Genomic DNA, 12,564 nt, shown 5'->3' on the forward strand with positions numbered 1-12,564 from the left:
AAAGGGGTGGGGCCAGGTCTGGGGAGGGGGAGGGGCTGGGGAGGTTTTGGGGAGGGGTCTCAAATCCTGTCAGGAGCTCTGGAGGGTTTGCGGGGCCCCTGAAGAATTTGGGGAGGGGTCTCAGGGGTTCCTGAGGCGTTTGGGGAGGGGTCTCGGGGCTGGTTTGGAGCTCCTCGGGGTTGGGATTAATTTTTTTGGCCTTGCCCCTTTAAGCGGACCCCACCCTGCGATCCCACGCCCATTTCCGGGTAGGCCGCGCCCCGTTGCCCCGGTAACCGCCTCTTGCCGGAAGTGACGCGCCGGAAGCGGAAGCGGCGCCATGAAGCTGCTGACCCACAACCTGCTGAGCTCCCACGTGCCGGGGCTGCGACCCGGGGGCGGATTCCCCCTCCGGATCGAGGTGGGGACGGCGCGGGGACCCCGGGGCACCGCGAGCGGCGGGGACACCGCGGTTCCCGCCCCCCGGCAAGGCCCCGCCACCTCTGGCCGTTACCGGAACCGTTACGGGAGCCTTAGCGGTGCCCCAGTTACCGGTTCCCAGCTCCTTCCCGTTCCGTGATTCCAATCGGTGTCTCCTCATTCACCTCCCATCCCTCCCGTTACCCCCGGTAGCTCCTCCGTTAACCCCAGGAACGCCCGGTAATTTGTCCCGTTACCGTCAATAAATCCCGCGTTAAATCCTCCCGTTAATGGCCCCGTTTCCCGCTTGTTCATCTTGTTAACCTTCCCCGTTATCGCAGTTCCTCCCTTCCCATTATCCCCGTTCTTGTTATCACAGTCTCCTCCCGTTATCCCGGTTCCCCTCCGTTAACGCCCCGATCCCCCATCCCGCCGCGGTTCGGCTCCGCCCGGTTCCTCCCCGTTATCCCCCCGTTAATCCCCGTTAACCCCCTCGTCACCCTCACTAACTGCCGGTAATTTCCCCGTTAGTCCCCGCCCTAACCCCGTTCCCTCCCGTTAAGCCCCCCCGGTAACCGTTCCGACCCCCCCAGCCTCGTTAACTCTGCCGGTAACTCCCCCATTTCCGCCGTTAACGCCGCCGTTAAAACTCCCGTTAACCCCCAATTTCCACCCGTTACGTGCCCCGGTTCCCCGCGGTTCCGGTGCCCTCCCGTTAACCCCCCCCCGGTCCCCGCAGGCCGCCGAGGTTCGCGTCCGCCCGGTGCCGTTCAACGCCGCCTTCGTGTCCCGCTTGGTGCCGCGGCTGCGCTGGGACGCGCTCAGGGAGGCGGCGGAAAGCGTGAGCGGGGCGGGGAAACCGGGAACGGGAAACGGGAACGGGAATGGGAACTGGGAAACGGGAACGGGAAACGGGGAAGGCACCGGGAAACGGGACCGGGAACCGGGGGGGGAACGGGAACGGGGAGATCAGGAATGAGGGGGGCAGCGGGAGTCGGGAAGGGCCCATTTGGGAGGTCCAGGGGAGAATTTGGGGGAATTTTGAGCGTTTGGAGGAGAATTTTGGGGGTCCTGGGGGAGAATTTCTGGGAGATTTTGAGGATCTGGGAAGAATTTTGGGGGTCCTGGGGCAGGAATTTTGAGGGTGGGAGGGAAATTTAGGGGGCATCTCGGAGGGTCCTGGGGGGCAGTTTGGGGGAATTTGGGGGGTCCTTGGGGGGAATTTAGGAGGTTTTTGGAGGATTTTTGGGATTTGGGGTCAATTTTGGGGGTCCTGGGGGGGCAATTTGAGGGCACCAAAGGAGGGGGAGGTTCTAGAGGGGTCAATTTGGGGGGGCTCAGATTTGGGGGTGGGGAGGGCTCGGGTTTGGGGCTTTTTGGGGAGGGGTCCTCAGAACATTTTAGAATTCCCAAATTTGGGATGAACTCTGAGATTTTTGGCACTCCCACAACTGCCAGGGTTCCTTACTTTGGGACATCCCATTTTTTTGGGCTTGGGGGGACACTCAGGGCTCCCCTCTGACCTCCCCCTCCTCTTTTCCTGTGCCCCCCAAAGTTGGGGCGCCCCTCGGAGCTGCCCCCCGAGCCCAGCCCGGGCTACGAGGCCGACGAGGAATTCCTGCGGCGCCTCCACCACGTCCTGCTCGAGGTCAGGGGGGTCCTCAAAACCCCTGAAACCCCCAAAACCCCTCGGGGGGGGGTTCCCCAAATCTCGGGGACCCCTCAATTTTCCCTTTATTCCCCCCAATTCCACAGGTGGAGGTGCTGGAGGGGTCCCTGCAGTGCCCGGACTCGGGGCGGCGCTTCCCCATCTCCAGGGGGGTCCCAAATCTGCTCCTGAGCGAGGACGAGGCCTGAGGGGGGCTCGGGACCCCCCCAAAATGGAGCTCAGCCCCTCCCCCCGAGGAAGAGCAGAAAAACCCCGAATTCCAACGGTTTTACCCAAAAAAATGGGGCCTGAACGTCACCCCGACGTTCAAGCGTTGAGGGGCGTGGTTTGACTTGCCTCATTTGCATATAGGCGTGGCATCAGCCTATATGCAAATGAGCATACTCCTCCTCTATGCAAATTAGTTGTTTCCTTATTTGCATTTTGGGCGGGAAATATTCTATTTGCATAATGGGTGGGGAAATTCCCAGGTTTTGCCCCCAATTCCCTTTTTTTCTCCCTAAGTTTCTCCTTCCCTCCCAAACTTCCCAGTTTTGCCCCAAACCCTTTTCTCAGAATTTCACCATTGTTTTCTCCCCAAATTCCTCTTTTTATCCCAAAATCCTCTAGTTTTGCCCTCAAGTTCCTCTCCTTTCTCCCAGTTCCCTACTTTGTGCCCCCAAATTTGGAATTTCCTCCAGAATCTCTTTTTTTGCCCTCAATTTTCAATATTTTTCCACCAAATCCTCCTTTATACCAAATCCCCTCCTTTTCACTCCTACATCTTTTTTTTTCTATTCCAAACCTCCAGTTCTTCCCAAAATCCCATCTTTTATCCCCATGTTTCTCTACCCCACGTTCTGCCTTGTTGTTTTTGTAATATTTCCCATAAATTCAATAAAAATCCCATTTTTTTGCCCGATTTTGGGCCGGAATCGCCGCTTTTGGTCTCTCTGAGGATCTTCTCGGGGGAATCCTTTGGGATGGAGGGAAGGGGGTGGGGTGGGGGAGAACGGGAGAGAATTTTGGGGCGCCCAGGTGAGCGTGGGAGCCTGTGAGAGCCCCGAAGCCGCTGGCCGGGAAATCAGAGGCTCGGGGATGATCCCGGAGGGGTTCCCGGTGTTCCCGGCAGCACCTGGAGCCATTTCCAGGTGTCCCCGCTCACCTGGGCGGACCCAGCAGGCCCTTGGAGGACCCCGGTTCGTCTCTATGATCCCAGAGCGCCTCCGAGCGCTCCGTCTCGGTTGTTTCCGGCGCGCGCCAGCGGAAGTGGCGTCACACGGTGCGCCGCCGGATGTGACGTCAGTGCGCGGCGGCAGAAGGCTGAGGCGGGAGCGGCGGTTGGAACGGCTCGACGGGACGGTGAGGGCGGGAGGGGACGGAGGGGACCGGGAGGAGACATTGAGGGACGGGGAGGGGACTCTGAGGGGCAGGGTGGGGACATGGAGGGGCGGGGAGGGGACATTGAGGGGCGGGGAGGGCCGGGAGGGGCGGGGAGGGGAGGGGCGAGAAGGGCCCGAGGGGCGGGACGGGGCGGGAGGGGCCGGGGTGTCCTCTCAGGGTCCCTCCAATGTCCCCTCAGGGTCCCCCCCAATGTCCCCTATATGTCCCTTCAGGGTCCCCCCCAATGTCTGCTTTGTGTCCCTCCAATGTCCCCTCAATGTCCCCTCAGAGTCCATTCAATTTCCCCTCACGATCCCCTCAGGTTCTCTCCAATGTCCCCTTAACGTCTCCTCAGGGTCCCCCCAATGTCCACACAGAGTCCCCTCAGTGTCCCCTCAATGTTCCCTCAGGCTCCCCCCACTGTCCCCTCAGTGTCCCCCTGAGCTGTCCGTTTGTCCCCTGATTGTCCATCTGTCCCCAGGTGCCATGTCCCCACCCTGTCCGTGTGTCCCCTGAGCTGTCCCCTGTCTGTCTGCAGGCGCCATGTCCTCGACGTCACAGAAGCACCGGGACTTCGTGGCGGAGCCGATGGGGGACAAACCCGTGGGGAGCTTGGCCGGGATCGGGGACGTGCTGGGCAGGAAACTGGAGGAGAAGGGCTTTGACAAGGTAGGACTGGGGACAGGGGGGACACCTGGGGACACCTGGGGACATTGGGGACACTGCTGTCCCCTCACTGTCCCCTCCAGGTGTTTGTGGAAGGACGGGGCCAGGGGGCTGGGGTGGGACCGGAGCTCTTTGGGATCGCTTGGGCAGGACCGCAGCACTTTGGGGTCACTCAGGAAGGACAGGGGGACCCTGTGTGCCATCCCCAGCCCCTGGTGACACCGCTGTCCCCTCCCTGTCCCCTCCTGGCAGGCGTACGTGGTGCTGGGGCAGTTCCTGGTGCTGCGCAAGGACGAGGAGCTGTTCCGGGAGTGGCTCAAGGAGACGTGCGGGGCCAACGCCAAACAGAGCCGGGACTGCTCGGGCTGCCTGCGCGAGTGGTGCGACGCCTTCCTCTGAGCCCCCTCCCCAAAAAACAGCACCCAGGGCCCCTCCTCTGAGCCCCCTCCCCAAAAACAGCACCCAGGCCCCTTCCTCTGAGCCCCCTCCTCGAAGCTGACACCCCCAGCCCCTCCCCGAGCCTCTCACACCAGCCCTGCACCTCAACTGAGCTCCCTGCACCCCAAATATTCTTCCTGTACCCCAAATCCCATCCCTGTACCCCAAATCCCCTCCCTGTACCCCAAATCCCCTCCCTGTACCCCAAATCCCCTCCCTGTACCCTAAATCCCCTCCCTACACCCCACATCCCATCCCTGCACCCCCAAATTCCCCAAACTCAAACCCAGCTGCTGTCAGGGACCCCTTGGAGGGGTTGAGGGCTCCCCAAAACCATCCTGGGGACCCCCCTGATATCTTCAGGGACCCCAAAACCAGCCCAGGGAGCCCAAAACCATCCTGAGGACCCCAAAACCAGCCCAGGGAGCCCAAAGCCAGCTCTGGGGAAACCCAAAATCATCCTGGGGATTCCAAAATCACCCAGGGACTCCAAAAACACCTCTGGGGATCCCAAAATCATCCTGGGGACCCCAGAACTCACCCTGAGACCCCAGAACCAGATCTGGGGACCCCAAAACTCACCCAGGGACCCCAAAAACACCTCTGGGGAACTCCAAAATTCATCCTGGGAAACCCCAAAACCATCCTGGGGACCCCAAAATCCACCCAGGGACCCCAGAACCAGCTTTGGAGACCCCAAAACCCTTCCCAGTCCCACCCCCACACCCCTGAGACCCCCAAACCGGTGCTGCCACCCCCCTCAAAACTCCTCCAGGGGTGGGGGTCCCATGGTGCCACCCCTCTCCCATCACCCCAAAACCCCAAAACCAGCTGGGGAGGGGTGGGGGGGTGGGAGGTCTCCTCCTGCCCCTCCCCCCAGCACGGGGTGGGATTTTGGGGGCTCATTTGAGGTGCCCCCCCTCCCCCACCCCGTTAGTGTTATTTTGGGGTGTCCCCCCCCTCCCCCCACTGGGGGTCTGTGTTATTTTGGGGGTGCTGCCCTCCCCCCCAGTTTGTTTCTAAAATTATTTTCTAAACAATAAAAGGTTTTGCTGTGCTGCAGCTGGGTCTCGTCCTTGGATTTTGGGGGGTCTGGGGGCCAAATTTGGGGTTTGGAGGAAGGATTTTGGGGGGCCAGGGGGCAGAATTTGGGGATTGGGTTTTGGGGCTTAGGATTTGGATTTTGGGGTTTACGGGGAGGTTTTTGAAGTTTGGAGGCAGGATTTGAGGTTTGGGAGAAGGATTTGGGGATCTGGGGGCAGAATTTGAGGTTTGGGGGCAGAATTTAGGCGTTTGAGGAGAAGATTTTGGGAGATTAGGGGGAGGATTTGGGGTTTGGGGGCAGAACTTGGTTTCTCCCACGTCCGCCGAGCTCCTCCAGAGCAGACAAGCTCCACCCCCGAGCAGCCCAGAGCGGCCTCCTGCAGAGCAGACAAGTTAACCCTCCGAGCTGCCAGAGCGGAGTCCTCCAGAGCAGACGAGTCGCATTTTCCCCTATCAGCGAGCGCGGCCGGAGCGGCCCAACGGGGCCGGAACTTCCGGGAAGCGGCGGCGGCGGGAGGATTCGAACATGGCCGCGGCCGCCGCCGCCTCCTCCCGGCGCCGCCGCCGCCCCCGCGGCCACCCGAACCCGCTGTTCGCCCGCTGGCTGCGCGAGTGGCGGGACGAGGCGCAGGGCACCTGGGCCAGGGGCACCTACGAGAGGGTGGGTGTGGGGGAGGAGGGTCCCCTGGTGCTCAGGGGGGCGATTTTGGGGTGCCCGGGTGTGTTTAGGGTTCCCAGGTGGGCAATTTTGGGGTCCCCAGGTGAGGTTTGGGGTGCCCAAAGGGTGGTGATTTTGGGGTGCCAAAAATATCCCCAGGTGTATCCCAGGTGTATTTTGGGTTCCCCAGGTGTATCCCAGGTGTGTTTCCCCCCAGGCCCTGCGCTCTCTCTCCCGGTTCCCACTCCCGCTCCGTTCCGGCCGCGCCGCCGCCATCTTGCAGCACTTTGGCCCCGCCCTCTGCGCCCGCCTCGACCAACGACTGAGCCAGCACCGACGGGGTGGGCGGGGCCTAAAGGGGCGGGGCATTGAGTGGGTGGGGGTCTGTGTATGGGTGGGGCGATGAAGGGTGTGGTCTGGGGGGCGTGGCTTGGTGAGCCCCACCCCTTTCCATCACAAGGGAGGGGGCGCGGCCTCGGAGGGTGGTGCTCTGGTGGGTGGGGCTTTCATGGGAGATGCGTCAGAAAGGGGTGGAGCTAAGATTGGGTGGGGCTTTAGTGGTGGGTGGGGCCTGATGAGGCTCATTTGCATGCTAATTTGCATATCATTTGCATCCCACAGAACAGGGTCTTCCTGCCACACCCCCTCGGCAGGGGAAATGCCCAGACCCTCCCCCAGCCCCACCCACGGTGAGTCCGATCCTCACCCCTCCCCACCCAGGATCCCCCTATTGATCCCCATTGTGGGGGAGGGGCAGAGGAAGCCCCGCCCCCAATCTCTGCCCCTCCCCCTTCCTCCAGCGCTGCCCCCGCCAGTCCCGGCCCCTCCCCCGCTCCAGAGGCCACGCCCTCCTGCTGGTCCTGAGCCAGGTGAGAGGGAGGGGACACACCTGGGGGGGTGGGGGAGGGGTCCAGACCCTGCCCCTCCCCCTACTCACCCTAAGCATCGCCCCCCAGAGCCCAGAGCCCCTCCCAGAGGCGGAGCTTCTGCAGCAGGCCCAGCCCCTCTGTGACCACACCCTGACCCCAGTGAGTGACAGGAGGGCGCCCCAGCGCCCCTCCCCCACCCTGGCACCGCCCAAAGGTGATGGGGGCGGGGCTGACCCCTTGTCCCCTCCCCCACAGGCAGCTCTGGGTCCCCTCCTGCGCCGGGGGCTCGTGCAGAGGAGCGGCCGCCCCCCCAGGTAGGGCTGAGACCCCCAGACTCACCTGGGACCCCCCAGGACCCCCCTCATTTCCCCCCTTCCCTCCCCAGATACGCTCTGACCCCGCGGGGGCGGAGCCTCGCCGAGGCCCCGCCCCCCGGCCGGGAGTGCCCGCAGCGCCCCCTGGCGGAGCAGGATGAGAACTGCGCCCCCGCCCCCCCCACGTGAGTTTGGGGGGCTGGGGACACTTTGGGAGGGTTGGGGACACATTGGGGGAGTTGGGGACACTTGGGGATACTTTGGGGGGTTGAGGCACCTGGAGGGGTGTCCCAGCCCTGGGGGTCACCTGGAGGTGACTTTGGGGTGACTTTGGGGTCCCCCAGGTGCGACCCCAAGCAGGAATTTGAGCTCAGACCCGGCGAGTTCGAGATCGTGCTGTGCGCAGACGTCACCGAGGCCAACGGGTGACTGCCACCCTGTCCCTGTCACCCTCTGTGTCCCTGTGACCCCCTGTGTCCCTGTCACCCCATGTCCCTCCATGTCACCTCTCCCCATGGCATGTCCCCCCATGTCCCCACCCCCACGACATGACCCCCATGTCCCCAACATCCCCAATGTTCCCAACGTCCCCACATGTCTCCAATGTCCCGTCCCCATGACGTGTCCCCAGCGTCCCCATGACGTGTCCCCAATGTCCCTGATGTCCTCAATGTCCCCAACGTTCCCAGCATCCCCCCTGTCCCCAGGATCCCTTCCTCTGTGACGTGTCCCCTCCCTGTCCCCTCCCTGTCCTCTCTCTGTCCCCTCGCTGTCCCCTCGCTGTCCCCTCCTCGCTGTCCCCGCAGCCCCTCCGGGGGGGTCCCGGCCCTGCTCCGTTCCCAGGGGGTCCCGGTGCTGCTGCGGCGCCTCCACGTCGGCGACTTCCTGTGGGTGGCGCGTGAGAAGGACCCGCCCACAGGTGGGCGTGACTGAGGGGGTGGGGCATAAGTGGGGCGGGGCTTAAAGTGACCATGCCCCAGGGGCTGGGTGTGGCACCTGGAGTGGGTGGGGCAGATTGGTGGGTGTGGTCATCGCTCATGGGTGTGGCCAGGTGATGGCCACACCCCCAGAGCAGCACAGCCATTGGTTGGGTGTGGCCACAGGAGGTGTGGTCATGCCCAAACCACACCCATAGACTGGGGGTGTGGCCATGGTGATGGCTGGGTGTGGTCAGGTGTGATGGGTATGGCACAGGTGAAGGGCGGTGCATGGGGTTGTGGGCGTGGCTCTGAGTGGGCGTGGCCATGTGTGTATGACCCCGCCCAGGCCACGCCCCCCGGGAGCTGGCGCTGGACGTGGTGGTTGAGCGGAAATCGGCGGCGGATCTGGGGAACAGCATCCGGGACGGGCGGTACCGGGAGCAGAAGGTGGGGCCGGGAATTGGGGGGGACTGGGACAAACTGGGAGGGACTGGGAATGAATGGAACAAACTGGAAAGGGATCTGGGTGGGACTGGGAAGGGATTGGGAATTAATGGGAGGGACTGCAAGAGACTCGGGGAGGATTGGGAATGAATGGGGCAAACTGGAAGGGACAGGGAGGGGATCTGGGGGGACTGGGAGCCACTGGGTGGGACTGGGAAGGGATTAGGAATGACTGGGGAGGACTGGGAGGGAACTGGGATTAACTGGGAGGGATTGAGATGGACTGAGGGGTACTGGAGGGCACTGGGAGGGACTGGGGGTAACTGGGATGGACTGGTTGAACTGGGGTGGACTGGGGGCACTGGGATGGACTGGTTGAACTGGGACCGACTGGTTTGACTGGGATGGACAGTGCGTAACTGGGAGGGACTGTGGGTAACTGGGATGGACTCATTGAACTGGGAGGGACTGGTTTGACTGGGACCCCCCTCCCGTCCCAGTTCCGGCTGCGGCGCTCGGGGCTGCGCTGCCCCCTGTACCTGCTGGAGGAGCCTGGGGAGGGGGAGCCCCTGCCCCTGCCCCTGCCCAGCCTGCGCCAGGCGGCCGCCAACACTCAGGTACCTGAGACCCCTCCCCAAAATACACAGAGAGACCCCTCCCCAACACTCAGGTACCTGAGACCCTCCCCAAAATAAACAGAGACCCCCCCCAACACTCAGGTACCTGAGACCCCTCCCCAAAATACACAGAGACCCCCCCCCAACACTCAGGTACCTGAGACCCCTCCCCAAAATACACAGAGACCCCCCCCCAACACTCAGGTACCTGAGACCCTCCCCAAAATACACAGAGAGACCCCTCCCCAACACTCAGGTACCTGAGACCCCTCCCCAAAATACACAGAGACCCCCCCCCAACACTCAGGTACCTGAGACCCCTCCCCAAAATACACAGAGACCCCCCCCCCAACACTCAGGTACCTGAGACCCCTCCCCAAAATACACAGAGAGACCCCTCCTCAACACTCAGGTACCTGAGACCCCTCCCCAAAATACACAGAGACCCCCCCCAACACTCAGGTACCTGAGACCCCTCCCCAAAATACACAGAGACCCCCCCCAACACTCAGGTACCTGAGACCCCTCCCCAAAATACACAGAGACCCCCCCCCAACACTCAGGTACCTGAGACCCTCCCCAAAATACACAGAGAGACCCCTCCCCAACACTCAGGTACCTGAGACCCTCCCCAAAATACACAGAGAGACCCCTCCCCAACACTCAGGTACCTGAGACCCCTCCCCAAATTACAGAGAGACCCCTCCCCAACACTCAGGAACCCCCAGACCCCTCCCCAAAATACACAGAGACCCCAGACCCCTCCCCAAAATACACAGGTACCCCCAGACCCCTCCCCAAATCCAGGTACCCCCAGACCCCTCCCCAGCACCCAGGTACCCCAGCCCCCTCCCCTAAACACACAGAGCCCCCTCCCCAGGTGGTGGACGGGCTGCTCGTGGTGCGCACCAGGGACCCCCAGGACTCGGCCGCGTATTTGGGGGTCCTGGGGGAGCAGCTGAGGAGGAGATTTGGGGTGAGGGGCTTGGGGGGGGGTCACAAGGTGGGGGGGGGTTGGGAGGGAGGGGACATTTTGGGGAGGGAATTGGGGGGGACATTGAGGGGGGACATGGAGGGGAAAGGGGGGTCCTGGGGGGGGTTTGGGGGACAAGGAAGGGACACGGGGGGGGTCACAAGGGGGGGTTTTGGGGGGGAGGGGACAATTGAGGGGGACATTGGGGGGATAGAAGGGGGGAATTGGGGGAGTTTGGGGGGCTGGGGGGGGGGATGGGAGGGAAATTTTGGAGGGGGGGGTCACAGGTACCCCTGAGACCCCTCCCCAAAACACAGAGACCCCTCTGTGAGCCTGGGGGGGGACACAGAGAATTTGGGGAGGGGGGGGTCACTGAGGGGGTCTCTGACCCCTCCCCACCCCTCCCCTCCCCCAGGGCCGCGTGCTGAGGGCGTGGGGGGGGGATGTGAGTGCCCGGGGCCCCCCCGAGCCCCCCGGGACCCCCCTGGCCCTGCTGCCCTTCCCGAGGCTGCGCGAGGGGGGGGGCCAAGAACCAGGTGGGGCTGGGGGGGGGGAAATGGGGGTGGGGGGGTTAAGGGGGTCCCTAAAGGGGGTTGGGAGTTTCGGGGGGGGGGGCTGGGGGTCACTAAAAGGGTCTGGGGGGGTTGAAGGGGTCAGGGGTGGCCCCAAGGGGTCCTGAAGGGGGGAGGGGGGCCCTCAATTGGTCCTGGTGGGGGCAGAAGAGGGACATGGGGGGGATTGGATTGCTTGGGGGGATTTTGGGGTCCCCTGACCCCCATTTCCCCCCCTCTCCCAGGCCCAGACCGTGGGGGCCGTGCCCTAAGGGTGGGATTTTGGGGTCAGGGGTGGCATTTTGGGGTCGGGGGTGGGACTTGGGGGTCAGGGGTGTTTTTTGGGGTCGGGGGTGTTTTTGGGGTCCCCTGACCCCCATTTTTCCCCTCTCCCAGGCCCAGACCGTGGGGGCCGTGCCCTAGGGTGGGATTTTGGGGTCGGGGGTGTTTTTGGGGTCCCCTGACCCCCATTTCCTCCCCTCCCAGGCCCAGACCGTGGGGGCCGTGTTCGCCCGGCAGCTGCTGCAGCTGGGGGGGCTCAGTGGGGGCAGGGCCGGGGCCGTCCTGCGCCGCTTCCCCACCCCCGCCAGGTCCGGGGGGGGGCCGGGAGGGTCGGGGAGGGGGGGTTGGGGTCCCCCATGTGGGACCCCCCAGGCTCTGATGTCCCCAAAGGGGCCTTGGGGAGGGGGGGGAGGGTCCCGAGGGTGGGGGATGGGGGCGGTTCACAGGGTGGGGGTGGGGGGGGTGGGGTCTGTGGGGGTCCCCTGAGTTCTGTCCCCTCCCCCCGCAGCCTCATGGATGCCCTGGGACCCTCCCAGGACCCCCAAAAGTGCCGGGAGGTGCTGAGCGCCCTGCGCTGCGGCCCCGCTCTCAGGTGAGACTTCCCTGCCCCAAAATCCTGGGAAATTCCCCCAAATCCTGGGCAAGTCCCTCCAACCCTGGGGAACCCCAAATCTTGGGATTCCCCCCAAATCCCAGGGGATTCCCCCAAATCCCGAGGAACCCCAAATCCTGGGAACCCCAAATCCTGGGAATCCCAAATCCTAGGATCCCCCCCCCAAATCCCAGGAAATTCCCCCAAATCCTGGGAACCCCACAAGTCCCAGGACCCCTCATTCCCAAGGGCCCCCCCCTCAATTCCTGTGTCCCCAAACCCCTGTCATTGTCCCCACCCCCGATTTTGTGTCCCCCCCCCGGATTTTGGGGGTCTCACCCCTCTTTCCTCTCCCCCCCTCCCCACAGGAATTTGGGCCCCTCCCTCAGCGGGGCCCTGGTGAAGCTCTATGGGACCCGGGGGCCGCTGGACTGAGGGGACACCGCATTGTCACCTCCTGTCACCCCATTGTCACCCCATTGTCACCTCCTGTCACCCCATTGTCACCCCATTGTCACCTCCTGTCCCCCCATTGTCACCCCATTGTCACCCCCCAATAAAGCCCCTCCCACCACTGCAGCACCTGGAGTTTCATTTTGGGGGAGGACGGGACAGGGAGGGTGCGGGGACAGGGGGTGACACCGATGCTGGGGGTGGCAGCGGTGACACGGTGAGGATGATGGGGGGGTGACACCAGTGGCAGTGACAGGGTGGCAGTGACACCTGCGACCTTGAGGATGACACGGTGACAGTGACAGGGTGAGGA

General features: G+C 63.4%; 3 protein-coding genes across 3 annotated transcripts; all 3 read left to right on the forward strand.

Moving 5' to 3' along the window:
* Positions 1-232: 232 nt before the first annotated feature.
* Positions 233-2,969, forward strand: TRMT112 (tRNA methyltransferase activator subunit 11-2). The gene is made up of 4 exons (XM_071421088.1): positions 233-400; positions 1,139-1,240; positions 1,955-2,047; positions 2,155-2,969. Exons 1-4 carry the CDS (start codon positions 320-322, stop codon positions 2,254-2,256), a joined length of 378 nt encoding a protein of 125 aa, XP_071277189.1. The 5' UTR covers positions 233-319; the 3' UTR covers positions 2,257-2,969.
* Positions 2,970-3,266: 297 nt separating this feature from the next.
* BANF1 (barrier to autointegration nuclear assembly factor 1) lies at positions 3,267-5,596 on the forward strand. The gene is made up of 3 exons (XM_071421090.1): positions 3,267-3,409; positions 3,969-4,099; positions 4,349-5,596. Exons 2-3 carry the CDS (start codon positions 3,974-3,976, stop codon positions 4,493-4,495), a joined length of 273 nt encoding a protein of 90 aa, XP_071277191.1. The 5' UTR covers positions 3,267-3,409; positions 3,969-3,973; the 3' UTR covers positions 4,496-5,596.
* A 326-nt stretch (positions 5,597-5,922) lies between these two features.
* On the forward strand, positions 5,923-12,321 carry MUS81 (MUS81 structure-specific endonuclease subunit). Its single transcript, XM_071421092.1, has 16 exons — positions 5,923-6,239; positions 6,454-6,577; positions 6,858-6,925; positions 7,037-7,105; positions 7,193-7,264; positions 7,361-7,419; positions 7,491-7,604; positions 7,764-7,844; positions 8,226-8,338; positions 8,686-8,786; positions 9,284-9,400; positions 10,281-10,376; positions 10,789-10,902; positions 11,405-11,514; positions 11,715-11,798; positions 12,167-12,321. Exons 1-16 carry the CDS (start codon positions 6,105-6,107, stop codon positions 12,231-12,233), a joined length of 1,524 nt encoding a protein of 507 aa, XP_071277193.1. The 5' UTR covers positions 5,923-6,104; the 3' UTR covers positions 12,234-12,321.
* The last annotated feature ends 243 nt before the right edge of the window (positions 12,322-12,564 follow it).

Source organism: Agelaius tricolor, unplaced genomic scaffold, assembly GCF_023055355.1.
Source record: "Agelaius tricolor isolate 1412-34295 unplaced genomic scaffold, bAgeTri1.0.p SCAF_185, whole genome shotgun sequence".
In the NCBI taxonomy this organism is placed as follows: Eukaryota; Metazoa; Chordata; class Aves; order Passeriformes; family Icteridae; genus Agelaius; species Agelaius tricolor.

What these genes read in the sequence shown, in the direction of transcription:
- BANF1 (XM_071421090.1), top strand. Translation starts at nt 3,974, where the DNA reads ATGTCCTCGACGTCACAGAAGCACCGGGACTTCGTGGCGGAGCCGATG. An exon ending in AGGAGAAGGGCTTTGACAAG is followed by an intron (nt 4,100 to 4,348) that starts GTAGGACTGGGG and finishes CCCTCCTGGCAG; the next exon opens with GCGTACGTGGTGCTGGGGCA.
- TRMT112 (XM_071421088.1), top strand. Translation starts at nt 320, where the DNA reads ATGAAGCTGCTGACCCACAACCTGCTGAGCTCCCACGTGCCGGGGCTG. An exon ending in GATTCCCCCTCCGGATCGAG is followed by an intron (nt 401 to 1,138) that starts GTGGGGACGGCG and finishes CGGTCCCCGCAG; the next exon opens with GCCGCCGAGGTTCGCGTCCG. An exon ending in TCAGGGAGGCGGCGGAAAGC is followed by an intron (nt 1,241 to 1,954) that starts GTGAGCGGGGCG and finishes TGCCCCCCAAAG; the next exon opens with TTGGGGCGCCCCTCGGAGCT.
- MUS81 (XM_071421092.1), top strand. Translation starts at nt 6,105, where the DNA reads ATGGCCGCGGCCGCCGCCGCCTCCTCCCGGCGCCGCCGCCGCCCCCGC. An exon ending in GGCGGTACCGGGAGCAGAAG is followed by an intron (nt 8,787 to 9,283) that starts GTGGGGCCGGGA and finishes CTCCCGTCCCAG; the next exon opens with TTCCGGCTGCGGCGCTCGGG. An exon ending in AGGCGGCCGCCAACACTCAG is followed by an intron (nt 9,401 to 10,280) that starts GTACCTGAGACC and finishes CCCCCTCCCCAG; the next exon opens with GTGGTGGACGGGCTGCTCGT.